The 27,088-nt window shown below is 41.8% G+C and overlaps 1 protein-coding gene across 2 annotated transcripts in view; it reads right to left on the bottom strand.

The window, feature by feature from the left end:
• The window catches only part of PDHX (pyruvate dehydrogenase complex component X), a 1,629,376-nt gene that overhangs the window by 562,418 nt on the left and 1,039,870 nt on the right, over positions 1–27,088 (bottom strand). For both annotated transcript variants that reach the window (XM_044082641.1, XM_044082640.1), the window contains one exon: positions 21,407–21,608. In XM_044082641.1, the coding sequence (XP_043938576.1) occupies positions 21,407–21,608 (202 nt within the window). The remainder of the gene's footprint in view (positions 1–21,406; positions 21,609–27,088) is intronic.

The following is a 27,088-nucleotide window of genomic DNA, read 5'->3' as shown; positions in this document are numbered from 1 at the left end:
GAGCAGACGGTATGCGACTGAATAGAGCTGGAGTTTCTTCAATCTGGCAGCATATGACAGATTTTGGAGTCCCTTTATCCTTTTGGTGAGGAACTTTTGGGGTCTCTCCAATTGCTGCAGATGTCGGGTGAGATACATCCCTAATGGGGCATTGTACTCGATCATTGGTCTGATAAGTGAAGAGTACAGGGGAACAATGACCTCACTAGATCTGGATGTGAATCCCTTCATGATCAGGTGGGCAATGTAGAAGGTCTTTCTAACCACTTTAGCAATGTGAGTGTCAAAAGAAAGGCCACTGTCAACCTGGGTCCCCAGGTCCCTGATAACCTCTTCTGTGCTTAGTGGATTGCCACCTATATGGTAGCTTGGGGTTACCTTGTTTTTCCCGAAGGGTATGACTATACATTTTTGGCGTTTAACTTCAGGCCATGGCTCTGGCACCAGCTATCTGTTTCCGTGAGTCCCTTCTGAAGGATATCCGTGTCCGATGCACTTTCCACTATGGCCCAGTTTGCAGTCGCCTGCAAACTTTGTCAGCCAAAGTCCTCCCATGTTGGCCTGTACTTCTGAGAAGTAGATGCCAAACAATAGGGGCCAAGGACCGAGCCCTGTGGGACACCACTTGTGACCGGCTTGGAGTCTGACACAGCGCCAGCAACTCTAACCCTGTGGGTTCTGTCCTTAAGCCAGTTTGCAACCCATATTGTGACATATGGGTTTACATTTAAGCTGGTAAGTTTTTCTACAATACCCGAGTGGGGTATTGTGTCGAAGCCTTTGCAAGGTCAAGGTAGGCTGTATGGACTGCCTTTCCTCATCAATGGCCTTGGTGACTGTTTCGAAGAAGTCAACCAAGTTCAAAAGGCATGATCTTCCCTTGACAAAGCCAAACTGGGTCGGGTCCAATGTCTGCAAGTCCCCTATATCTTTGTTTATGAGCTCCATTATGATCCTCTCCATAGCTTTGCAGACTAGACTTGTTAAGCTTATGGGGCGGTAATTACCAGGGTCCGTGAGAGGCACCGCCTTTGTGGAGTGGGACCACAGTTGCCGACGCCACTCCTTGGGCACGTATCCTGTGGTAAGGCTGAGATTAAACAGCTGCCTTATGTGCGGGTTTAATTCCTCATTTAGCTCGTGTAGCACACAGCCGGGGACACCATCCGGTCCCATTGATGCTGTGTTTTAGCTTTAGAGAGAGCAGCTTTCACCTGCGCATTTGAGATGTCCGGGAGGCTACACTCGGCTGGGATAGTTATCTCTCCTTTAGGGGAGAGGGGTGAAGTTTGCACTGAACCTGTCTGCCAGTATGTTGGCAATGTCTGTGGGTTCAGTGATTTTTGTATCATTTTGGACTAATTCTGAGCATATCTGGGAGTTTCCACCCAGGTTCCTAACATAGCTGAAAAAGGCCTTATGATTGTCCTTTGAATCCATGGCAATTTTTCTCTCAAAATTGGCCTTAGTTGATTTTATGAGTGCTCGTATTTTTTACTAATAATGATCAGGGTGACTTCCCTTTTATGGATTTTGTTCTATCATGTAATAGCTTTCTCCTCTTATTGTAAAGTTTGTTAATGGCTGGGGTCCACCAGACTGGACGCTTGCCCTTTGTGGAAAGAGTCTTGGTTTTATTTGGGGTTGCCCGATCCATGCAGTCCTGGAGGTGTTCACAGAAGGCATTTGTAAGGGCTTCCAGCTTGGGTTGTGGTTTCCTCTGGCTCAGGGGCCTTGAAGGATACCACACCAGTCTTGAGTAGTGTGAAGTTTGCTTTAGAGAAGTTCTTCACTATGGTCTTTTGCTTGGGGTGGGGGCGGATGTGGATTTCCAGTGAGATTAGTTTATGATCAGATCTCACCAATGAGGGATATACTTCGTGTGGAGCATTTTGTCCCCATGTTTGTGACAATGAGATCTAGTATATTTTCTCCTCTCGTGGGAACAGTGACTAGCTGTTCCATGGCATTTGAATTTATGAACTCCAGGAACCGTTGGGCTAGAAAGTTAGGGCTTGAGTAATGTTCCCAGTCTATATTCGGGTAGTTGAAGTCACCCAATATGATGGTGTTTGGAGATACATTTATACCCTCCAGTGTCTTCAGGAAAACTGTGTGGGGTTCCTGAGTTTGAGAGGGTGGCCTGTAGCATGCTACAATTTGTAGAGCAGTTTTGCCTATGGTTAGTTGCACCATAGGAGAAAACAGAAGAAGTAATGAAATAATAGATACTGCTACCATCCAAAGGTCTCCTTCCTAACTCCTTTCAACCTAACTGTCCAAGGACTCCTTTTTAGTCTGGTGGCATATATAACAGCCAATCCTGACAGGGGCAGAGTTTTCCTTTCCATTGAGTAGTAAATATAATACTACACTCATGGTTTGTATTGCATTGTATACAGCTTTAGTGCTAATCAGCTAGTTAGAGTGATTTGTGTGCAACGTAGTAGAGAGTTCTTTTAAAGAATTTGGTTAGAATATACACTTTATGAAGCTTAGACCACATTACTTGTATCTATATTGCACTTACTAAGCTTTCTGGCATTACATAATGTCGGAGAGTGGTAAAATATCTTTCAAAACTGAAGAAAGACATCGGCAAAACTGAAGACATATATATATATATATATATATATATATATATATATATATATATATATATATATATATATATATATATATATATATATATATATATATATATATACACACACACATTCAAGAGTCTCTGCATTTAGAACATTTGAAAGAAAACAGTGTAACCAGTTCCAATCTGTCCTTGGAGTTGAGCAGTCTCTGATTTGTTCGAGTTCAAAAAAGCTGGGCAATGCAGCTGTGTGGAACACTATTTTAAGTTCCCTTAAAAAATAAAACTGATAGATACAACTGAAACTGGAAATGCTGCATTAAAGTATATATTACTTTGACTAGATTTTGTATTTAACAAAAAAGTAAGCTGCACAGTAAAAATTTTAGACATCTACACCTGACCATCTCAAAGTCAAAATTCCAGAAAGATGGGCAAAAAAGTGCCACAAAAAGTCCTACTGCAAGAAAGGAGAGACTATGAGAGCTGTAATATATGTATTCAGGCTTGGAGGTTGTGGGGCGTTTCCCTGAAAGGGCAATTTCTTTGGGATGCATGGCTAAATTGCATTTCAATGGCAGAGACACATTGCTATGGCAATTCACTGTGGACACAGTGAAGCACACATCACCATACACACAGATGGAATATCCAAGCTGGGGTGCGAAACATCCATGGTCCCCCAGGACCCTAGGGACAGCAATCAGTATGGCAGGCACTTGCAGCAAGCAGGATACCTGGTGGCCATGTCAGCTGTAGAGAAAATCCAGTTTCCAGTTGGAAATGCCTTTATCAATCTGTCAAAGGAAGTGACCTGGTGTACAGTACAGTTCATGCCTAACTATTTTTAAGTTGCATTTTGATGACTGAACTTAAGAAAGCTGTATTAGTTGAAGGCCCCAGGACCTGACTGCAGTGCAATCATGACTTATGCACTTAATGTAACTACCACTTGTAGTCATACTTGTGCTCCAGTATGTGTTTTAAGCAATGTTCCCGTGACACAATAGCTGTCTTACGGGACGAAACATGCATTCTTTTGAGACGGGATTCTATGCAGACATCTGTCAAACTTTGCGCTTGCTGCAGCATAGCAGGATGTTTTGGTAGATGAACAATAGGATGTACTAGTAATACCTTTAGCAACCAGTGCCAAACCTCCACTTAAATGTTTGTCCATGGAGGATCCAGGTCATCAGGTCACATTCAGTTTGCCCCCACATGTGGTTATTCCAGCTATAGGCATGGCGTTCCTTGCTTCTCAGTGGAACAAGGGATTTCCAAAAAAATGTGTCACTGCAAATGAACCCCAAGTAAGCCATTTGTCCCCAACTAAATGTCCCGCTGGGAAATAACCTGCAAACTACAAACTTGAATTCATGACAGTGAAGACCTGCAGACACAGAATCGAAGTTTTGTGTCACTGAATAAAGCTGAGGTGCGCAGGAACTGCATGAAAAGGAAGATCTGATGTCAAGTGTAAATAGTGCTGGTCGTTTCTTTAGCTATGGTAGATCAGTAAAGAAAAAAAGACAGGTTTATGGACTGTTTGATAGTTAAATTCTAAGGAATGAAAAGATGCATTATTAAAAATATCTTCTTTTCAGGGTATATATACAAAAGGTTTGCTTTTGATGTAAACAGCCTATGACATGTCTAGTGTATAGTTCTTGGGTTAATTTTGAGTGAGCCATCTAGCCAAATGCATGTTACCACACACAAGCACACACACACGCACACACGTATGTATGCATGCATATAGGCATGTATATAAGTGTGCATGTATATATGAGTATATATCAAAATACAGACTCTCAAAATACAGATAATTTATAAGGTAGACACTTTTCAAAAATACAGAATTCAAAACAGTGATAAAAAACATACAAAGCCCACATTAAATCAATTACACAGAAAGTCAAACAGTGTCCTTTTCTAATCAGTTTAAATTAAAAATAAAATAAAACAAACAAAAATCCTCACACTCCTAGCAATACCATAAGACAGTTTGTCTGAATAGCGGTAGTGCTATGGAAAGGGGTTTTCTAAAAGAAGGTGCAGGGTTAGGATTAGGGTTTGCCTGCATTAGTAAGGTGGAAACTGGGGCTTCCCCCTGCACCACCTTACTAATGTGAGCTAACTCTGCCCCTGCTCCTAACTCTAATTCTGCACCATACATTACAAAAATCGTTTCAGTAACACTACCACTACACAAACACAGGCTCCAAAATACACACATGCACAAACAAGCACAACACTAAAGCTATTCCCTAAACTAACCCTTGGTATACTCAGTAACCCATCAACACTCACACAAATAAACTCCTACCCCTAACAACAAACAGATGAAACCCTGGTTCCTGGATGTTGTGTGTCATAGCTTGTCAGTGTGACTTTAATAAATCAAGTTATATTTGAGTGCTGGTTTTCTAGTGTTTGTTTTGAAAATATATTCCGCATACTCTTTTTTTTTTCTTCTACCTTGCATTTGGGTTTGGCTAGATAGATAGATAGATACAAAGACAGACAGACAGATAGATATGTACATCTCTCTTTATAAATAATATGCATATATATATATATATATATATATATATATATAGGGTTCCTGTCGGAAGACAGAAGACGCATTCTGTCGAATGTGTCTTGGTCGAACTGTAAATGTCGAAAACACAAAATGACGAAGTGGCTTTTGAGCAAATTCTTTCTTTGGGAAAGAAGTCGCTTGGTCGCTTCAGTCACTTTGCCATTTTCAGCACTGTAGTGTGATCTCAGAGGTGGTATATTTAAGTGGGGGGGTGTGGGGGGCAAAGTCCCCTACTTAAAATAGGAGTTTAGTGTGTGTTTTTTTTGGGAACAGCAATTTTTTCCCCTGGGAAAAAAATCGCTGTTCTGGTAGTGCGCTCATTTGCATTTTCATTGTTTTGGGTTTGTTATAACAGCATTCGATCTTTTGATCGTTTGCTGTTATAACACAGACCCTATATATATACATATATATATATATATATATATATATATATATATATATATATATATATATATATATATATATATATGTGTGTGTATATATGGGTCTACTTCTGTTGGTCGACAACCCATATGACTGACACTCATTTGGTTGACAGCTCATTTGGCTGACAAAAAGTATTCAAGGCAAAACCTGGGATTTGCCCTCCCACTGTTGTGCGACTGTGAGTTGTTATATATAGTTAGTGTGGGGGCACAGCCCCACATTGGTGGGGTGGGGGCAAAGCCCCACCTAGAATGTTTGTCGATCAAATGAGCTGTCGACCAAATGAGTGTCAGTCATGGGTTGTCGACAACAGAAGTAGACCATATATATATATATATATATATATATATATATATATATATATATATATATATACACACATATAAATTTATTTATATAAATATGTGTGTGTGTGTGTGTGTGTGTATAGATATATAGATACATACATATGTAACTAAAGTCTGGAGTAGCAATGGGTGCCATAACAGTGCTTAGCTAAGCAAACTTAGTGAAGGTGGAGTTGGAAAAAGAAAATATTTATTAATCAAAATTTGTTTCTTTAATTCAAACTTATTGGTGTTATATAGATGATTTTTTTATTTGGGAGAGTGGTGACAATGTTGTGTCTTTCGGCTTTTCCCGGTTAGGGGTCGCCACAGCGGAACTCCAGTCCGCTAATGATTGGTAGTTGATTTTTACATGCCGAGTTACCAGCCTTGACGCACAACCTTCAACGAAGGTACGCCCATTCACACATGTCTCCACGCAGAAGACGGTGTAGCTGAGAATCGAACCAGACAGCGTCTTACTCTGAGGCAACAACGCTACCGCAGCACCACCACTGCGGGTGGGGAGTGGAGACAATATTTTGTAAAAAAAAAAAAAATACATGAATTTTTAAACAACACATCTGATTTTAATAAGTTGAAATGATGACAGAGCTAGTACACATAAATATTTATGAATTTCTATAAATGGAGAAAGAGTAACAAAAAAATGCATGAATTTTTAAACAACAGGTCTGATTTTAATAAGTTGAAATGATGACAGAGCTAGTACACATAAATATTTATGAATTTCTATAAATGGAGAAAGAGTAACAAAACGTATTTACAGGAATCCACATCTGAGTAACATTTTTTTGTTATTTACTACTGCTCAGCCCAAGTGGTTAAAGAAAATGTAATGAAAAGCTTTTTTTATTAGAACATCAAGTCTCACTATAAGTTGAGGGAGAATTCAAAATAGCAAGTACTGAACTGAAAATGATATTTATTAATGGTGGCTACTGACAAAGTTATGATAGATTAAATTTACCAAGATGCAGTAAGAGTAGAGACATTAGGACAATTAAAAGAGAATATACATGTACCTGCAATAAACAATAGGAGAATCAGCAGCAGAATCATTCTAGATTATTCTGTATAAAGTAGTAATATGAAAAACTTTATAATGGAGTACTGGAAATTTGTGAAAGCTAATCACATTTTATGGGAAGTAGTATGCCAAGTCCAGTGTTTTCCATTACGAAGGAAATGAATGTCAAGAATTTGTTAGAATTTCAGGGTAGAACTAATGTCTACACAAACAAGAAAAAAGTTTATTTTGCATGTGGAATATTAAACTATTGTAGTTACATGATAAACATAGCAATGTATGCCGAGATAAGAGCTGATGAAATATACAAAAGCAAAGGGTAGCTATATCTGTGTGTGTGATTACATGTTTTTGTTATATTTAACAAGGTGTGAAGAATGCTTTAGTTTTCATTTTTATGCTAGACAAAGTAGTGTGTCTTTAAGACTAAGGATAATGGACCATATTTTTGTTATGAAAAACAATACATACAATGCCTTAGCCAGACCTTAGAAGACAACAACAACAAAAAAAAAAGAAATGCAATGATATATATATATATATATATATATATATATATATATATATATATATATATATATATATATATTACGTGTGGGTATTGGTTCCGACCTCGGAACCGAGCCGGCCATCTTCCAAGCTCGCGTCAGCTACAAACTCTCGAGCTAAAACTCTTACCCAGAATTCCCATCTCCCTCTTACCTCAGATTGAGTTTGCAAGTCAAAAGAAGTTAGAGGCTACCTCTGGTCAAATGACCTAACAAAACCGGATGGTGACATGCACTAGAAGCCACAGGAGGGGGAAGGAGGGAGGGTCGTAATGACTGAACGTGGATCAATAATACAGATGGAATGTTGTGGTAAGACATAACTTCTTTATTTGATATTGTTAATCCTCGTTCAGTCCATACGTGTCGGACAGAGTCCCCAGCTACCTTTATTCCTGGGAGGCTCTCATGGAAGGACATTCCTGCGCACCACAGAACCAAAAGATGCTCTTCCCCTGGAGGCCAAATCCAATTTGTAATGACTGATGAAGGTACGAGGAGTAGCCCAAGTTGCAGCTGCACAAATGTCATGTAAAGAGGATCTGGCATGGAAGGCAGCAGAAGTTGTCATCGACCTTTTAGAATGAGCCTTTATGGTAGTAGGTAATGAAATATTACGTTGTCTATAAATGAAGGTCACTCAGTCTTTTAACCATTTAGCCAATGGGACCTTAGCAACAGCACATCCTAATCTAGGTCCAGAATAGGCCAAAAATAACTGGCCTGATTTACGAGAAGCCTTAGTCCTGTTCAAGTAGAAGCAAATTTGCCTGTGAATATCTAGGGTATGTGGGCAATATTCTCCTCTGTTTGAATGATTGGGGAAGAAAATTGGCAATTCAATGGTTTGATTAATGGACATTTCAGAAATCACTTTTGGCAGAAAGGAAGAATTAGTTCTCAATGACACTTTATCTCTATGAAAAATCAAATATGGACTCTTGATGCATAAGGCTTGATGCTCAGAGATACGTCTGGCAGAAGTAATGGTGACCAAAATCAAGGTTGTCCATGACAAATATTTGAGGTTGCAAGAAGAAGCTGGTTTAAAAGGTGGAATTGTCAAAGCTTGTAGGACTAATGACAGGTCCCATGGTTGAGTAGGTTCTCTAAAAGGAGGTCTTAGATGATTCACGCCTTTTATGAAGGTCTTGCATAACTTGTGTGACATAAGAGAAGAGTCTTGGACACCATCATGAAAAGTAGATATTGCAGCCAAATGAACTCTAATGGTAGAGACAGATAGACCGGACTGAAATAGGGTAGACAGACATTCCAGTACTATTGACACTGGTACTGAAAAAGGATCTACTTGTTTTTCTTTCAGCCAAAAAGTAAATCTTTTCCACTTGCTGAGATATGTAATTCTGGTGGAAGACTTATGAGATGCAATAAGAATGTCACGTACTGGCAAAGAAAGATAATTCTGCCTGGCAATCAAAGGAATTGGAGGAGCCAAGCTGTGAGCTTCAGGCTGTTCAGGTTGGGGTGAATCAGATTCTGCGGATGGGAGATCAGCCCCGGGGTTGGATGGAGAATCCACGGTTGATCTAGCAGGTGAGGTCAAAGGAAGGGAAACCAAATCTGACGAGGCCAATATGGTGCTATGAGGATTACTTTGCTCTTCAACCGGCGGGCTTTCTTCAGAAACTGGGGAATGAGGGGGAGAGGTGGAAATGCATAAAGCAGACCCGAGGGCCAATCGTGGACTACAGCGTCCCTGGGTGACTGTCCCGGAGAGGGAATCAGGGCAAAATAGTTGCTGCATTTGTAGTTGGTCGGGGACGCAAAGAGTTCGCAGCAAGGAAGACTCCAGCGGTTGAAAATCTCCGCCGCTATCAAGGGATTCAGGGACCACTCGTGAGGTTGTAGAATACACCTGCTGAGTCTGTCTGCTATCACGCTGGAACTCCTGGGAATGTGCGTTGCTAGAAGAAAGCAGTTGGTAGCCATCGCCCATTGCCATATCCTCATGGCCTCTCGAAAGAGTGGGTAAGATTTGGTTCCACCTTGTTTGTTGATGTACCAGACCACTGCCATGTTGTCTGATTGTATCCCAATAGTCCCAGACTGCAGCAGGGGATGGAATGCTTGCAACGCCAGAAGCACCGCCCTCATCTCCAGAACATTTACATGCAGCTGGTCCTCCATTTCGGACCAAGTACCTTGGACTGTCTGTCCCTGAAACAGCTCCCCCACCCCATCTGGGAGGTGTCCGTGGTCACTGTAACCTTGGGCTGTTGGGGGAGAAGGGGTGAGACCATTGTGATGGATTGTGCGCCATCCACCAATTTAGATCTTGTTTGCACTTGTGAGTTACCCGAATCTTGGCTGAAAGAGGGTACTGAAAGGGATACCATTGTGCGAGCAGTAGCCATTGTAGAAGCCTCATGTGAAACCTGGCCTGGGAGACAATCGTAATGGTGGCTGCCATGGAACCCAACAACTGGAGAACAGAATGAGCTGTGGATTTCTCCCTGGAAAGGATTGGAATCACTTGCTGCTTTATCCTTAGAATTCTGTGCTCTGGAATAGATGCTCTGCATTTTTTTGTATTCAAGATGACCCCTATGAATTCTGTGGACTGAGATAGGGTGAGATTGGATTTTTGCCAGTTTATGGTTATGCCTAGCCTTTCTGCAGTGAGGAGAGAGTATGCCAGGTCTTCTTCCAATAGATGTCTGGTGGGGGCGGAGATGAGCCAGTCATCTAGGTATGGAAACACCTGGAAACCTTGTAGTCGCAAGTGAGCTGTGACGACTGCCATGCACTTTGTGAACACTCTGGGGGCTGTAGAGAGTCCGAAGGGCAGTACTCTGAACTGGTAATGACTGGCTCCCGCATGGAAGTGAAGGAATCTTCTTGATAGTCTGTCCACTTTTATGTGGTAGTACGCATCCTGAAAATCTATCGAGCACATTCAATCGTCTTTTTCGAAAAGCGGAAGGATAGACTGTATTTTGACCATACAGAATTTCTGCACTTTTACAAACTTGTTCAGTACACTGAGATCCAAAATTGGTCTCCAGTCCCTGGGTTTTCTTTGGCACCAAAAATAGTCTTGAGTAGAATCCGGATCCTATCTGGTCTGGAGGGACTATTTAGATGACTCTTTCTCAGCAGCTTTGAAATCTCTAATGCAGCTTCTTCCCTTTGACTGGATGGAACGTCAGGTAAGCTTGTTGAGGGAGTGGGACAAAGATCGAAGGGAATATGATAACCTCTGGTTATTATCCTTTCTACCCAAGAATCGGTGGTAATGGTTAGCCAGGCAGAAAAGTACAAAGAGAAACGACCCCCAACCACTTCTAGAGGAAAGCAGTTGGGCCACTCTTCAGGAGTGCCGGTAGGATTGGCCAGGGAAAGAATCCCTGGAACCATGGTTACACGGACCCCCTCTGCCCCGAAAGGGGCGTCTTCCCTGAGAGTTTCCCCCTCTGCCTCTAGGGGAGAACTCAGCCTGTGTGTCATGGAAAGACCCTTGAGACTTTTTGTGCCATATCTTCCCACTCTTCTGGTTTCTGGAGAAAGCCTGTTGAGGGGAAGAATAAGGGACACCCACAGCAGAAACGGTCTTACCGTCCTGTTCACATCTGGCCAGTGTGCTTTTAACCTTGGGTCCGAATAATGACGATGCTTCAGTGGGAGCATTGCGAAAGGAAGCCTTGAAGGGTTCCACGTAATTACACAAGCGCATCCAGGCATGTCGTCTAAGAAAATTGCCTGAACTCGCCGCTCTAGCTGCTCCTTCTGACGCGTGAGATATCAGGCGCATGGAGGAGCTAGATATTGATTCGATGGTAGCTAGCTGAGAGGCCACTTTGATGTGGACCTCCTCAGACACAGCTCCTGCCAATGTTTCAGACAGCTCAGAAATTAAGTCACTTTGAAGCCTGGTAAAATGTGCCATATAGTTCAGGGACCTGACTGCAAAGGTCACTGATGCAAAAGTACACTTCCCTATTCTGTCCAGAGCCCAGGGCTCTTTGTTGTGCGGATGGACAGTCTGGCTTTTCTCTTCTGCCATGTCCTTTTTAGTTGCAGCCGCCACCACCAAAGCATCTACAGAAAGACCTTTGGACCAATGGGGATCACTAGCTGGAGGGGACAAAATTTCATCTGGCCTCCGGGGAATGGTCTCAACAGTGTCAGGAGCCTTCTGTGCATGCTGCATGACGAGCCGGACAAGTTCATCGGCAAGCGGAGTAACCCAGGAGGTAGGGGGCCGGGCACGAAAGGCCTGCAGGAACACAGACTCTTCAAAGGTTGGGTTGGAGGGCTGCCAGTCACTTCTCTGTTTAAGGATTTCAAGGATATTACCAAAGGATACCTCAGAGGGTGATCGAGGGGATCCTTTTCCATCATCAAAGTCTGTGTCATCAGTAAAGGACCCCTCTGTGGAGTCCATGTGCTTCCTCTTGCACAAGCTCTTTTGATGATCTTCCTCAGAGGGAGAAGCTGGGGAAGACAGCTCAAAAGGAGTCTCCTGTGGGAGTATGTCCTGAGGCCCTTGAGCCATGTGTCTGCTAGGAGCGGCTTGTGTACATTGTGATCCAGAGGAGGGCAGAGAGAGTGATAGCACAGGATCACCAACCAACGCCAGAGCCTTCTCCATAAGCTGGAAGGCTGGTCCACCTGAAGAAGGCTGGGGACCCAGGGCAGGGGTCACCCCTCACCTAAGTGGCTCAGCCTGCCGACTCGGAGTCCATGGATGGCTGCGAAACGCCAAAGTATGTACGCCACAGCTGACATCCTGGGCCGTGACAAGACTCTCCTGCCACAAAGGCAACTGCGGCTCCTTAGTGAGGTCCATAAAAGGAACCATAGTGGGGGAAGACTGTGCTATATCAAGGGGCTTCAAAGGCAATGAAGGAGAAGAATAAGCAGGAGGTCTTTAGTAAAGGGTGATCACCTCCCGAGGAAGGATAGGTCCGGGGGGGGTGGAATACCTCTGGCCAAAAGCACTTGATCCACAACACGTAACACATTGTGTTCAGGGAGGCTTCTAGCGGATTTCACGAACATGGCTGAGGGAGAGTCAGGTCTATCCAAGGACGGAGCAAACTCAGTGCCTGCCACGGAAGTGGTCTGCACTGAGAACAATGGAGCTGTAATGGACTGAACTACTGGTGTCTGCATCGGGGAAATTATCGGTGCCGAAGGCGTGGTCTGCACTGACGATGAGGTCGGTAGCGAAGCGGTTGTCGGTGCTAAGGCCTGAGCCGAAAACATCGGAGACGAAAGCTGAATGGTCGGTACCGAGAGGGTAGTCGGTACCGGGTAAGTTGTCGGAGCCGAAAAGGAAATGGGCGTCGAAACATCCATCGACGTCATAACAGTCTGCATCAACTGGACAGTCGGTGCCAGTAAGGGAGTCTGAACCGAAGAGCTCCTCAGTACCATCGTGGTATGGGGCACACTAGTTGGTGCCGAGATCACAGATGATGCCGACGGCCTCGGTGCCGTGGGTCTAGGCACCGAAAGCGCTGGAGCTGAAGAAGTCAAATCCAAACTGGAAAGCTTAGCTTTCTTGGGTCTCTGTTCCTGAGGGTCCCCTGCTGGGGACAAAGGAAGAGACTTGGCCTTTTTATGTTCCTCACTCTTTTTCTTATGGGATCTTGGAGGGGTTGAAACCTCCAACCCAGAAATAGCCTCTGAAAAAGAAGATTTAAATAGCCCCTTCAAAATGTATTTATTTTTCCTCTCAATTAACGTCCTGTTAGAGAAATTCTTACAAATCCCGCAAGGTGGGTCAACTGTTAAATGAGGCACACCCAAGCAATAGACACACAGGGAATGTGCATCTGAAGTAGGTAATTTATGACCACAATCTAAACATCTTTTAAACCCTGGGCTACCTTTTTTATCTGCCATGTTAGTTATAGGAAAAAAAAGAAAAAACAGAAAAATACCAGCAATGGTACAAGAAATACCCAAAGGTAAGAAGGAAAAGGGGTTTACCAACGATGGTAAAAAAAGGAATTACCTCGCGGTAAAAAGAGAGGAAAGGAGTTGAAAAGATTCCAAAAAGGGTAGTCGCTAAATGCGATAAGGTAAGAGATAATTATCTAATAACTTTTTTGTGAAAAAAGGTTGTCTTAGAACTTAGTATGAAGAAAATACTGTACTTAGCTCAAGAGAAGTAGCTTGACATGATCGAATGGTGACACGGCAAACAAAATCTGGGGTAACAGGGAGAGGGGAATTCTGGGTAAGAGTTTTAGCTCGAGAGTTTGTAGCTGACGCGAGCTTGGAAGATGGCCAGCTCGGTTCCGAGGTCAGAACCGATACCCACATGTAAGGAATGAACGAGGATTAACAATATCAGATCTAGTATTACAATATTTCCAGGATTGAATGAGTTAATATTAAACCTGAATTTCAGTTGAGGCAAATCTGTCTACTGGATGAATGGATGAAAGCTACCATGTGATTACTGAAAAAATGCATTTAAATGTATAGATTTTAATATTTTTCAGTATGATGAAGTCAAATATTTGGACAAAAGCACTTACTCTGTTTAATAAAGTTTAGTAATTAATACACTGACATTACATTTATTTGTATTACATGAATGTATGCCTCTAACAAAAGAGGATGTAAAACATGAATATATGGCTTTATTTATTTATTTTTTTTTTTTTTGCAGTTTGTTAACTGGGAAAGTCCATTGGGCCAAAAATGAGCCTGTTTCCAATGGAAGCCCAGGGAGAAAAGCTCCACATACAATTACTACAAACCAAAGTTAACATGTACAATATAATTTACCAAACAACAAGACACAGTAATATAGAAGACAGAATAAAAACCTTTGAGCAAGGTAATGTAAGTACAAGTACAATCTTCTTCTTCTTTCGGCTTTTTCCCGGTTAGGGGTCGCCACAGTGGATCATCTGTCCGCTCATGATTGGCAGTGGAGTTTTACAGTGTCGAGTTGCCAGCCCGGCGCCCAACCTTCCACAGAAGGCACATACATGCGCACACTCACACCTAGGACCAATTTAGAGTGTCCAGTCCACCTACTGCATGTCTTTCGAATGTGGGGGGAAACCGGAGCACCCGGAGGAAACAAACGCGACCACAGGGAGGACATGCAGACTCCGCACAGAAGGCACTCTAGCCGGGAATCGAACCGGAGAACCTCTTGCTGTGAGGCGGCAATGCTAACCACTGCACCACCGTGGCTACCCAATAAGTAAGTACAAGTACAAGTACAATATGATTTTCAAAACTATTAAACAAAGCAATATAGAAGACAGAATAATAACCTTTGAGCAGGTAATGCAGCAAGCATTAAAATAATTTAAAACATAGGTGTTTTGGAGTATATAAGTATAGTTTAGTCTGCAGGCATATATATGCAGTCATAGTTTCATGAAGTAAGAGGTAGAAAAAATGAGAGGAGGAGACTAGAACAGTGAGAGGTGAAATAGGTTGAGTTATGAGAGAGGGAAAAGAAAAGGGAGAGGGAGTAGACAAGAAACAAAGGGAGGCAGTAGGTTTAGTTTTGAGAAAGGAAAAAAAAATAAAAGGATGGGGGAGCAGAAATTAATTAGAGGAAGTCAGGTAGGGTGAGAGCATGAGCATTCCCAGTGAGAAAAGAGATGGGAATGGAGCATGGTCTTGAAGGTGGAGTGGTTTTGGGTGATTCGAATGTGGGGGGGTGAATTCCATAGACAAGCGAGAGAGAAAGACAGGAGAAGTTGCCAGGCATGCATACGCGTTTGTACAGTTCTGGTTACTGGACCTAAGTAATCTATCAGGATTATGCATGGTGAATATTGAGGAGAGGGAAGGACAGTTAGAGGGTTTGAAGATGAGTTTGTGAGCAGTTAACAGTTGAATGTAAGACAGATAGTGGGGTAGTTCCAGCCAGTTCAATTAGTGGACTGAGGAAGATTTGATTCTGGTAGCAAACTCAGAGGTTTTATTGTAGCAGGAGGACAGTTTTATCTTTAGGAAGGATTGAAGACTGGTGAGGAGAGGGGCTCTATATAAGAGAGAAGGGGATGAGGTAGGAAATAGAGAGTACATGTTTGGATAAGGGAGTGAGATAGTGGCTGTGTCAATACAGAATTCCAAGCTTTTGGTGTGTTTTCTTAATAGTAGTTTGTATATGAATGTCAAACTTTAAATGGTTGTCTATAATAACACCTAGGAGTTTTGTATGTGAGATGATTTCAATGAGAATCTTATTCTGACTGACTATGGAAAAGGAATTTTTGTCGCTAGAGATATTTTTATATAATGTAAAGATGATGATTTTGGTTTTGGATGCATTGAGGGCAAGGTGATTAATCTGTAGCCAAGGCTTGGTGCAAGATAAGGCATGAATTTGTGAAGAGATTGAGCATAGCAAATTATGCCGGAATCATCTGTGTATTGGACAAGTTTGGTATTAAGAATACATTGATGAAAATTATTTATGAAAATGTTAAAAAGTAAGGGACCTAGGATTGAGCCTTGTGGGATGCCTGTTGGAGAGGGAAGGAAGGTTGAGATAGTACTGTTCCACTTGACATATTGCTGTCTATTAGCAAGGTAAGTGGAAAACCAGTTAATTGGGGGGGGTTGAGAAGAGAGAGTTTGGTCAATAGAAGGTTATGGGAAAATGTATCGGAGGCCTTTGATAGGCATAAGAGAAGGATGGAAACAATGTTGCCAGAGTCATGGGAGTGGTTGATGATGCCAAGGAAGGATAGAAGGGCAGTAGTAGTACTAGGAGCTAGGGAAGGAGCTGCAAGTGTATGCATTTTTCAAGGACTTTTGAGATAGGGGACAGGATGGCTACAGGGCAGAAGTTGGAGATTTCAGTATTGCTGCCTAATTTGTGGAGGGGTTGATGAATGCTTTCTTTCAAAGGAGGAATGCATAAGATTCTTGGACTGAATGGTTGATAAGTATGGTGATGGGAAGAGCTATGTCATCGGCAGCTAACTTGAGAAATTAGATGGAAGGTTATCTGGGGCAGGAGAGCATGGTTTTAACTTTAGTAGAAGTTGTTATATGGTGTGTAGAGAGACAGGTTGTATGGCAAAGGGGGGATGAGTAGAGTTGAAGTCAGTGGGACTAGAGTTGAGGGTGTAGGATCTGGATGAAGCAGAAGTGTTACTGGAGAATGATGAGGTGAGTTTGGCTATTGAATCAATAAAGAAGGAGTTGAATTGGGTAGCTAAGGTGTGATCTGGGGAGTTAGGGTCATGGCAGTGATTGTATTTTTTGCCAGCAGAGAAGAGAGCAAATATGCTGTTCCAAAAATTTCTGGGGTTGGATCTATGATTGCTTTGAAGCTTGGAGTAGTAGGACTTGCAGTCTGAAGCAATTAGTTTTTTCACTTTGTTACAAAATTGCTTATATTCAGTAAGGGTGTTAGGTGTTTTAGATTTCTGGTGAAGATTCCAAGATTTAGCTCAGAGATGCATGAGTGTAATAGTTGCTTTAGTTAGCCAAGGGGTGAGTTTGGTTTTGATTCTTTTAGTTCTAGGGGGAGAGAAGCTATCTAATAGGTTATTGAATGTAGTATTGAAGTATGTAACAGCGTCATCAAGAGGCATGGTTTTTACAGAGTTCCAATTCATCTGTTTTAGAGAATTGGGGAAACCTACAGGGTTGAAGTTTTTTTAGGGTACGAGTAGTGATGTAGGTGGTTAAGATAGAGGGAGGATGGTGAGCGATGACCAAAGGCAGGATGATGATCGCTGAGGGAGCTGGGTAGGGTGCCGCTGTCAGAAATGGAGTTAGGGTGAGAAACTAATATCTACTCCAGAATGCTACCGGAGTTGTTGTCTTTATTAAGTCTGGTTGGAGAGGTAATTATTTTGGTGTAGTTGTATAGGTTTATATTCTGAGGTGATGTAGGTGATTGAATAGAGGAGCAGTTTATATTTACATCCCCTAGGAGTACAGTCTCATTGCTAATATTGGATGAGAACCAGGAAAGGATATCTTCAAGAATGGGGATGTTATTTCCTGGTGGAATATAAAGAGCAACTATACATATGTTTTTGTGGTTATTAATTTTAAAGAGGGCCAGGGTTAGTTCTGCTGTTGTGAACTGAGGTATAGGCTTGGAATAGGGAGTCACTGTTAGGAAGGAGGAGAAATGTAGGGCTATCCCACAACCTTTCTTTTGTGTTCTGTCATTCCTCATAATCTTATAGTTGGGAGGAGTAATTTAAGGTTTAAGCCAGGTTTCAGTAATAGATGGAATGTCAGGTTATACTGGGATAGCCAGGCATGAAGGGTAGGAGGTTTATTGCATAAACTTTGGGTGTTAATGGTAGCAAATAGGAGAGATTTATGGTGAGAGGGTGAGGAAGATAAATTAGGCTTAGAAGCCTGGTTGTGTGAGGGTCCAGGGTTAGGATGTATGTCACCAGAGAGGAGGACAGAGATTAGTTGGAGTAGGAGGGAGACAAGGTCAGTAGATTCATTGGAGATGGAGTTGAGATCAAGGTAGATGGAGAGATATGGGCTGTAAGGGATTGGGACTATATTACAGATAGGTAGAATCTTTCTAGTAAAGAGGAGAGAGTCATTATAGTAGTAGAGGTGAGGAGAGATATATGTTGAGAAGTGAGATTCTTTTAGGGTATAGATTAAAGTTGTATGATAGAGAGGGGAGTAAGAAAAGTCAGGTAGTTTGGTAAGATGGATTACACAGTAAACGTGGGATTGCAGACAGTAATGGTAGAGTTAGTGAAGGTTTGAGTTGCATGGTAGTGTCAGGCTATAGTATGTTGTGGGGATGTGAAGAGGGGAGAGGGAATCTACAAAAGATAGAGTGGTGTGTGTTCTTGGGAAGTGGAAGTGGGAGGGGTTAGTGATTAGGAGGTGGATGGGGACTGTTTAGATAGTTTGAGTGTTGGGGGGGTGTGGTATTGGGGGTTATACGTTTGGAGGTAGTAGGGGTGGGTGGGAAATGGAGACAGGGTAGGGGACCAGAGTGAGCCCAAAGGGCGAACGGAGTGGGTAGAGCTGAGAAGATGGAAGGAGCAGAAGACATCAAAAAACAATCTGTGAAACAGGCACTCTCAAGCACGCAAAGGTGTTGACAAGCTTGGAGGTAATTTTTTTATGAGGTAAGGTTTTGTCTAATTTAAGGAGAATTGCACAGTTGTGACAATAGAGCAAGTAAAACAATGGGAAAGGACAAAAGGCCTTCAAGCTGTAAGGAGGGAGCAGGAAAAATAGTTTTGAGATGTTTAATACAATGAGTGGGAGTATAACGCCACCTAGTGGCATTCATGAGAAAAGTAAAATGCAGACAGACAGTGACGTGACTGGAGGGGAGACAGTTAAGAGAAATGACTGCTACAGAAATGCTGGTGTGCATGACGTGGGTTAACAATACAAACACATTAAAAATAAGCTTTAACAAAAGTGCAGCACATACATGGTGATGGAGGGGGTTATTTTTCACAAATTCCCTGGATTTCTTCTTTGAGGAGATGTGTTCCTTAGTCTAGCTGTAGAAGGGAGGAACCTAAGAAAAAAATACCCAAGCAAGATGCTGATGGAGTGGGTTATTTTTCACAAATTCTCTTGATTTCTTCATTCAGGAGGTGTGTTCCTTAGTCTAAATGGAGCTGTAGAAGGAAGGAAACCAGAGAAAAAAAGTGAGCTGTAAGGGTAATAAGCTAGACAGGCTGATCTGCATGTTATTTGGTACCCAGATCTCTCAGTGAATTCAAATGTATAACCCACACTTTAGTTAAACTACTTATATTGTCTTTTTCTTACCTATTAAGTTTCCCAGGTGGGAGGATGACATAATGGTTAAGGTGCTTACCTTAAAGACACAAGGTGCAGGGTTTGATTCTCACATGGGGTAACTGGCTAGGCTTCAAATAGCCCAAAAGAGCAGTTAGCCTAGTACTAATCTAATCTAATCTAATCTAATCTAATCTAATCTAATCTAATCTAATCTGTCAAGACAAGAAGCCCAGATGGTTGAAATCAACTGAATAATATGTGATGACTGCTAACTGTAAGCAGCCAGCAACTTGGTGAAAGCTAGCTGCAGTAGGTGCTTCTAGTGGTCTACTACAAGATTTCATGAAGACATATGGGCAATGCTGAATCTCAGATTAAGAAGCCGGGCAGCTCTGTGCTATACCTGGAAATTCTGGTACATAACATTTTGGTGCATCAGGTACATGAAGACCAGTGCTGATTTGGCACCTCAGCTGCAAACTACAGGAGGTAGTATAAAATAGTTTATTTCTTTTATTCACTGCAGCTGGCTAGCCCAGCCATACAGTAAGCTGCTGACCTAGCTACACCCCTAAGGCTGTCACCATTACGCAGTTAGATTACAATAAGCAACATCATGTTGATAGACTTAGGGCTTCATTCCCCAGCTAGGAGCCCTTCATGTTACTCCTTCCTTGACAGAAAGAGTTGGGGTAGAATTTATCATACACACAGCGGGGAATGGGCTTTTCCCTCTAAACTCTACAGTCTGCTGCACATGTACAAATCATGCAAGGGCAGTGAGCTTTTTTGGTGTATCTCCACGTCTCTGTGGCATAATCAAGTGTTGCTACCCCTCTGTAGTAACTAACCCCCCCCCCCAAAAAAAAAAAACAGGCATGCAGGTCTCATCATTCTACTCCTTTACTATGCAAGTAGATGTCTGAGCCACTAAGTGAATTTAGGTCATTCCAGCTTCTCATCAGGGCTTTATCCCTCTATGCCAGTAGAGCTGGTCAGAGCCCTCTTTTCTAAATCAAAAATTACTGTTGCGTTGAAGGACAGCAGCTTGGCATGACAAGTTGTCACTGAGTTTTCTGATGCCCCTGCCCTCACAGGATGAATGTAATTCAGAGGAAGTCAGAAAGAATTATGCATGGCCCACAGCAGAAGCCATCCATGTGCAATTAGATGAGTTTAACATGTATAGTCTTAAAAAAACAAAATGGACAGCACTGTAAGGGTTCAAAAGAAACATTTAAGTACTTCAAGACCGTCCAAGTCATTCAAGACAGTGTGATTTTAAAAAAAGGAAAGAAAACAAAAATATTGGGTGAGCAAATTCACAGTACACTTTCAGCCAGGACCCCGGCTAAAAGGCAGACAAAAACAAATGGATACAGACAAAAAAATAGCAGAACATAACGAATTAGACAACTGCAATAGAGATGCTGGAGACAAATATGAAAACACTAGATGGATGGCTTAGGGAAGACACATAAAATATTATTTCACAGAAATGGTGGAGGATGACTGAAGAAGCCTTCCATTAAGAAGCTTCAGAGTCAAACACACCGAATGCCTTCAAGAAGGTATTAAGCCATAATACATAAAGTGAGGGGAAAAAGAAGCTGACGTTTAAGTCAGATCTATAAAGTGACTATCTGTAATCACAGTTTTTGTCTGTTCCAGCTATCAGCATCTTATAAGAAAGCTCACATTTAAACTGTTTTCTTTAGAGTTTTGCTGCATGAGTTTGATAACATGAGACTGTGCTTTCTTTTTTTCACTTCTTCAAATTAGCAAAGATAAACTACTGCAGCCTGTAGAAAGACTGAATGCATATCAGAATGAATATATTGCCCCAAATATGTCATCTAAGCCAGAACTCCTTTTACTCTGAGTAAAACTCATGTCTCTCTCTCTCTCTTTCCAGATCCAGACTCTACAAGGAATGAAATGTGATTTTGCCAATAAGCTATTTATATGTAAAATATGCTCTTCAGCAAGACGTTGATGCTGTGTAGAAAAACAATAATAATCAAAAAAGCACAATGTTATTTCTCCTGACATTTCTCCAACATCAAAATATAATATTTAATAAAATTTCTTTGCTTGAGACTGCATGTAGCACAGACTGTATTTCTTCCCTCAGCCCACTCCCATCCTTGAATGAAGACTTACCGGTGCAAACGGCTTTCCTGGAGTGGACATAAGTGGTGTAGCAGGCCTTGGATGAGCAAATGGTGCAGGAGCAGGGACTTCTTGAGGGATTGAAGGTGCTGCAGTAGGCTGAGGTGGGGTTGGAGGTGCAGGAGCTTCTTTCACATCTGTTGGAGCTACAGCTGTGCCAGTCTCCTGCTGCTTTATCATTCGGAGGGCATCTCTGTGAAATAAAGCACAACCAGAGATAAGCTTGCAAAAAAAGCATTCTACTGCTATAAACATGCTAAACAAGGTTATTAAAATTAATGTAATACGAATGAATGTTATTCTTGTAGTGCAAGCAAAATGTGCTGCTAAATGCAAGTGTTTTAAATATAAATTGCTTTTAGCACACAGTAGAGACCTAAGCAACAAACTAAGAGTACGCCACACAATGCTAATAAAGGATTCCATTCAATGATGTGCAATCAATTTGTGCTGCTTAATGAAAACTGGCTGATCAATAATGTTGACAGTATACCAGGAAGAATAACACATGCATTTCAACATGTAATAATGGAATGCCTCATTAGGTGTGTCACAAAAGGAGATACTGCCAGCCCAGCTATCTGAAATTTTGTAAATAATTATATATCATTTGTGAATATCAAATAATTCATATGCTTGTGTTACAAATGTACTAGAACAGTATGTCATACAAGATGGTTTGTACAGACTTGAGCTGAAGAGGTATTTTACAAAGTGCTGTTTAAAAATGGATCCACAGTATGCCCTGCTGGAAGGGAACAGAAATATACAAACACTATTCTGTTTGAATATATATATTTTAACAGTGGAAACTGGAACACGAGAGGTTAACTTCAGAAAAATAGCTGAAATTAAATTACTTTATGGCAGCAAGGAGACACAATGTCTAAAACTAGGGAACCTTCTGCAAGTGTTTTATTGTTTTATGACTTCCAGCAAGTACCAAGATTTGAGAAAAAGCCCTTGTGTACGTATTTTCACAGGTAGATTCTAAATGCTACCAGCTGCATCAATGGTTATTTTTCACCTGGGATAGAGTCACACGACAAGAAATTATGTATTTCTGCAAGCTATCCCAGCAGTAATATTTGCGATATTAATTTGGGAAGTCTGTTAGTGAGAGAAAGTATTCTATATTTGTCTTTGACCTGACAACATCAAGATCCACTCACCACATCTGTCTTGCTTGCTCTGAAGTAAGTTATTAGGGTACAGTAATTCTCTTAGATATAGTCAGGAATATAGCAAGACTTAACTTAGATGTTTTTCTTTATTTATTTGAGACTGTCCTGCAATGTTGTTTTAAATATTTCCTGTGATTTTTGAACTCTGGTGTAACTGCAAGTACATACTGAGTATTTTCTAGTTCTTTTAGTATTTATTACTAAATATATTTACACCTTTCATTGTAGCTGATCTGTCTAGAGATATTTAAGTTCTGGGACTACTTGCATATTTGTTTGGTGACACTGTGTAGGCCACTCATAATACATTGCCTTGCTCTTGGTCAAACTACCATTTGTATTGATAGTACCATTACACAGTAACATTGGAAATCTTTTGTTAAGGGCCTTAAAGTAGCTGATAAAGAGTTGGCTGGTGGCAGCAATAACTACCTTATAGTCTGGGAAGAAGAGGTCATAGCTAGTAAACCTGTGCCAGCCTTTCCCAGGTGTGTGTGTGTGTGTGTGTGTGTGTGTGTGTGTGTGTGTGTGTGTGTGTGTGTGTGTGTGTGTGTGTGTGTGCGTGCGCGTAAAACAAATCTCCAAGAGTGTGTATGTGAGCTCCTTGGGCAGGGACATGATGCACTGGTTGGACAGAGACAGTGTTGGAGGTCTTGGCTTGGCCATGCAGCTGACATCTCAACTCTACAGCTGTGCCACTGGGGAGTCTTACTGGGGATCCGGAGAAAGAGGGAGAAACCAGCCCTGGACTGGCTGTGGTCTCTGTGTGCTCTTAAGGGAAATTGCACTTGATGCAGTGAGCTGCATCTGGAAATGTGTGTGTACCTGTCATACTCCCAATGTACGTCCCCCACTGGTGCTAGTGGTGAGGATTGAGGCTCCTTGATTACTGGGCCAGAGGTGGGGCGTCACAAGGTGATGCAGCCAAAAGAATCAAAATGACATTAATAGGGGAAATATTTATACTATGTTCTACTGTTTTACTGTCTACACTCTGCATCTCAACTACACATTTATAGTGGTCTTTGGTGTCTCACCTACTTGCACAGCATCATGACAAAGGGATAGAGTGAGAAATAACACATATGACTAGATGCGTTTGCTTTCTGTCCCCTGTGAAAACACAGCATGAAATGAAGTCAAGAAACATTAGCTAATATTTGCCAGATTGCTTAAATAATCCCTACGTTCTTCATTTCCTATCTCAGTTCAGGTCTTAACTCTCATTATTAGAATTGCAAAAGATGTTAAGAGCAGCTGCACTATACCACTAGGCTAACAATGAGCCCATGGTACTAATTGTATCTGACAGATATTAGAAAGACTCAAAACCCTTATGAGGTATCGACATATAATAATGCCTGCTACAGTAGGCATTGCAGGGGAAGTGGTGGTAAAGACTGACTTACAACTTCACCAGTGCAAGGTGACCTTCTGAGCAACTTATGAGGCCCCAGACTATACAGCTTGACATGTGCATACCCCATCATAGGGGACAGGCAAGAGGTTTACAGCACTGCCATGACCCTAGATCAATAATTAATGTAGGTACAACACTTAGCATAAAAAAAAAAAAAGACATGCAGGTCAATGATCCAGGCACATACGGCTGGAGATTTTGAGCATGCTCCATGAGTACCAATGTAGGAAGAGGGAGTTGATGTGCCTGCTCAAGTCCCTGGAGGCAAATGTGGCTCTCATGGGTGCCCTGATGGATCACATGGCAGCTGTCCTCTAGCTTGCCACTGTAGAGTGTGCATGATCATTGGAGGATGCGAGATGTATGGGCATATGACACACCTAAACACACAATACATAGACTGCTGCTGAGACAGCTTCACTGACAGCTATGGCCACAAAGCCTGCCACACCTGAATGTTGGCAGTCTCATGGTCATGGACAGTGATGCACTTCAGAGTCAACACTTGGGACATCTCACCAGGCTGCTTAAAATTTACCTGTACACCTTTGTTTTACAGTGGGCACAAATACAACATGCCTGCTCATGGCTGCTGTCCAGGTCAAAGATGACAAATATATGTCAGTGCCCCAAGTGGGATATCCCATAAAGATGCATGTGCTCAATCCAATAGTTTTACACCTTCCATACCACAAAACACATCAAGCCTCAATACTGCTGGCTACCACAGTTGGCATTGTCAATGGTCATGAAATAGCAACTCAACCCCATCACTACAGAGTGTGAAACCTCATCCTATCCCACAAACTGCTAGTACAGTAAGTGTTTAGCAAATTCACCTCTCACAAGTCTATCCCACATTACAGTGTTCCTCTTAGATGTGACTATTGCCCCCCCAACAACCTGTGCAAGTGATGATGTCTGTGCCCTGCTCATCCCCTATCCTATGTAAACCTGTGCCTAATGTACAGCACAGAAAGTCTGCCTTACACAACCCAGATGTGATAATGCACACATCATTTTATTTGGTGTTGTCTCTGTCACGATCCTCAGTTGTGGACCACATGCCACCTGTTCTACAGTAGTGTGACAAGTATTGGCTGGGCACATAATATATATGTGAATAATGAGAACTACCACAGTATTGTATGGACTCTTTATATAATGCCCTGGACATTGCACACCATGTAATAGTTAAAAGAGTGGAAGCCCTTGTTACTGATGTATGTCAGTGCCTGTGGACAAGAAGGGGCCTTGATGACAACGTCTGCACAATCTATGGCTCCCAGGAATATAGAGAAATAGGTTAGGCTATAAAACACCAACATGGTGGTGATTTGCTCCTTTGCAGTCCTAGAGAACTAGATATGCTCCTTCACATGGTGCAGCATAATGTTGAGGAGCTGGAGAAGGATACGTGAGGCTGACACTTGCAATATGCCTAATGTTTCCTCCACTGGTTGCTGAAAAGTCTGTGTATCTATAACAATTAACACCACACATACCTTTGTGTCCACTGGGACAGTCAGTCCAAGCATTATCCTTGATTCCACTTGTGGGCAACACAGTTCAACTAGTTCATGTATGGTTTTCCTGTCCACATGGCATCAATCCTTATCTCTGGGTCATTGAGCTACTAGGACATAAAGCTCTGATGATATCTTCTCCAATAGTGTGGATGGACACGATATGCAATACTGCTGGCACTGCCTGTGATGGTAGCCAGTAATGCATGCTGTTTGTCTAAAGCAACTGCTGTTCCTAGCATATTCACAATTCATCAGACCAAAAATCTCTGGTGTTCTAGATAGATTTATACTGCTGCTGCTGTACAATGAGCTTGTTTATATGCTTGTGAATCATTCTGCCATGTTTGATGGCACATTTACATAATCCATATGTCTTACTTGTATGTGAGTTTTCCTTTCCATATCATAACATGGTCATATGCATGTGCGGTGTATCATGCTAGTTGCGACATTGCTTAGCCACACTGTGTTTTTCAACTGCCCACACCCTGGAGGCTGCTGCCACCTGTGCTAATTTGCGCTAAGCAATGAGCTAAACATCTATGAATCCTTGCTAAACTTTCTCTCTCTCACACAAACATGGATACACATAATCCCTCCCACATACACAAACACACTTTATAGTAACAATAAGATTCAGCCTTCCCATTTGTGCACTACTTCCGTCTCAGCTCAGCGTCCCACTTCTACTTGACGCCAGCTTGCTTAAATACAAAAGAAGGGAGAATGCATCACAAATGTTACGACTCTGCTTTCTTTACAGAAGTCTAAAACACAGGAAAGAACAAACAAATGCTTTGAAAGAAAGAAAACCGTGCACCAACATGGAATGCAGTCAGAGTTAAATTTGTGTGTTTCATTAATGTCTTTTGCGCATGGTTTGCTCTTATAAATGTACATACAACATTAATCATTTTATGCTTTAGGACATGCTTCATAGGTATATATTTATTGTGCATTTTCAATGGTTTACTTTAAATTCATACCTCTCCAATCACACCTTTTCTCTCATTGGTCCTAACACCACCAATATCTCAAGATCTTCCAACAAAGGTTCTTTACATGGCTCTGTGTTGACTCCACTTCTTTTTCCAGTCTGTTTCAATGATCTTCCTCGGGGAACTACCCCATACCACCTATATCATTTATGCTGATGATACTGCTCTCCTTAACAGGAATAACTATTCTTCCCGCCTAACTTCAAGTTAATTTTATAGCTTTTTATCCACAAAAATAAACTAACAGTCAAAACTCAGAAGAGCTCTCCGATGTTACTTATACACACCAAAAGCTTAACAGTGTTACCATTACAGACTGTACAGGTTCCCCTCATTTGTTAAACAAATATATTCAGGCCTTTTTCTTGACTGGCATTCTCGTTTCATAACTATGTTGAATCTCAAATCCAAAAAAGGATTGGGCTGAACTCACACTTTCTTGTAAGATTTCTCATTCTCATTGTATGAGTACAGAAGCTTGCTGAGCTGTAGCCATAAATGCTAATCTACCTTGAACTGAATATGGACTGCACTTCATATCC

This window comes from Protopterus annectens, chromosome 9.part0 (assembly GCF_019279795.1).
Source record: "Protopterus annectens isolate FY-2018-M chromosome 9.part0, PAN1.0, whole genome shotgun sequence".
Taxonomy (NCBI): domain Eukaryota; kingdom Metazoa; phylum Chordata; order Ceratodontiformes; family Protopteridae; genus Protopterus; species Protopterus annectens.
Note: the sequence above shows the minus strand (reverse complement) of the source record. Positions and strands in the feature narration are given on the sequence as shown.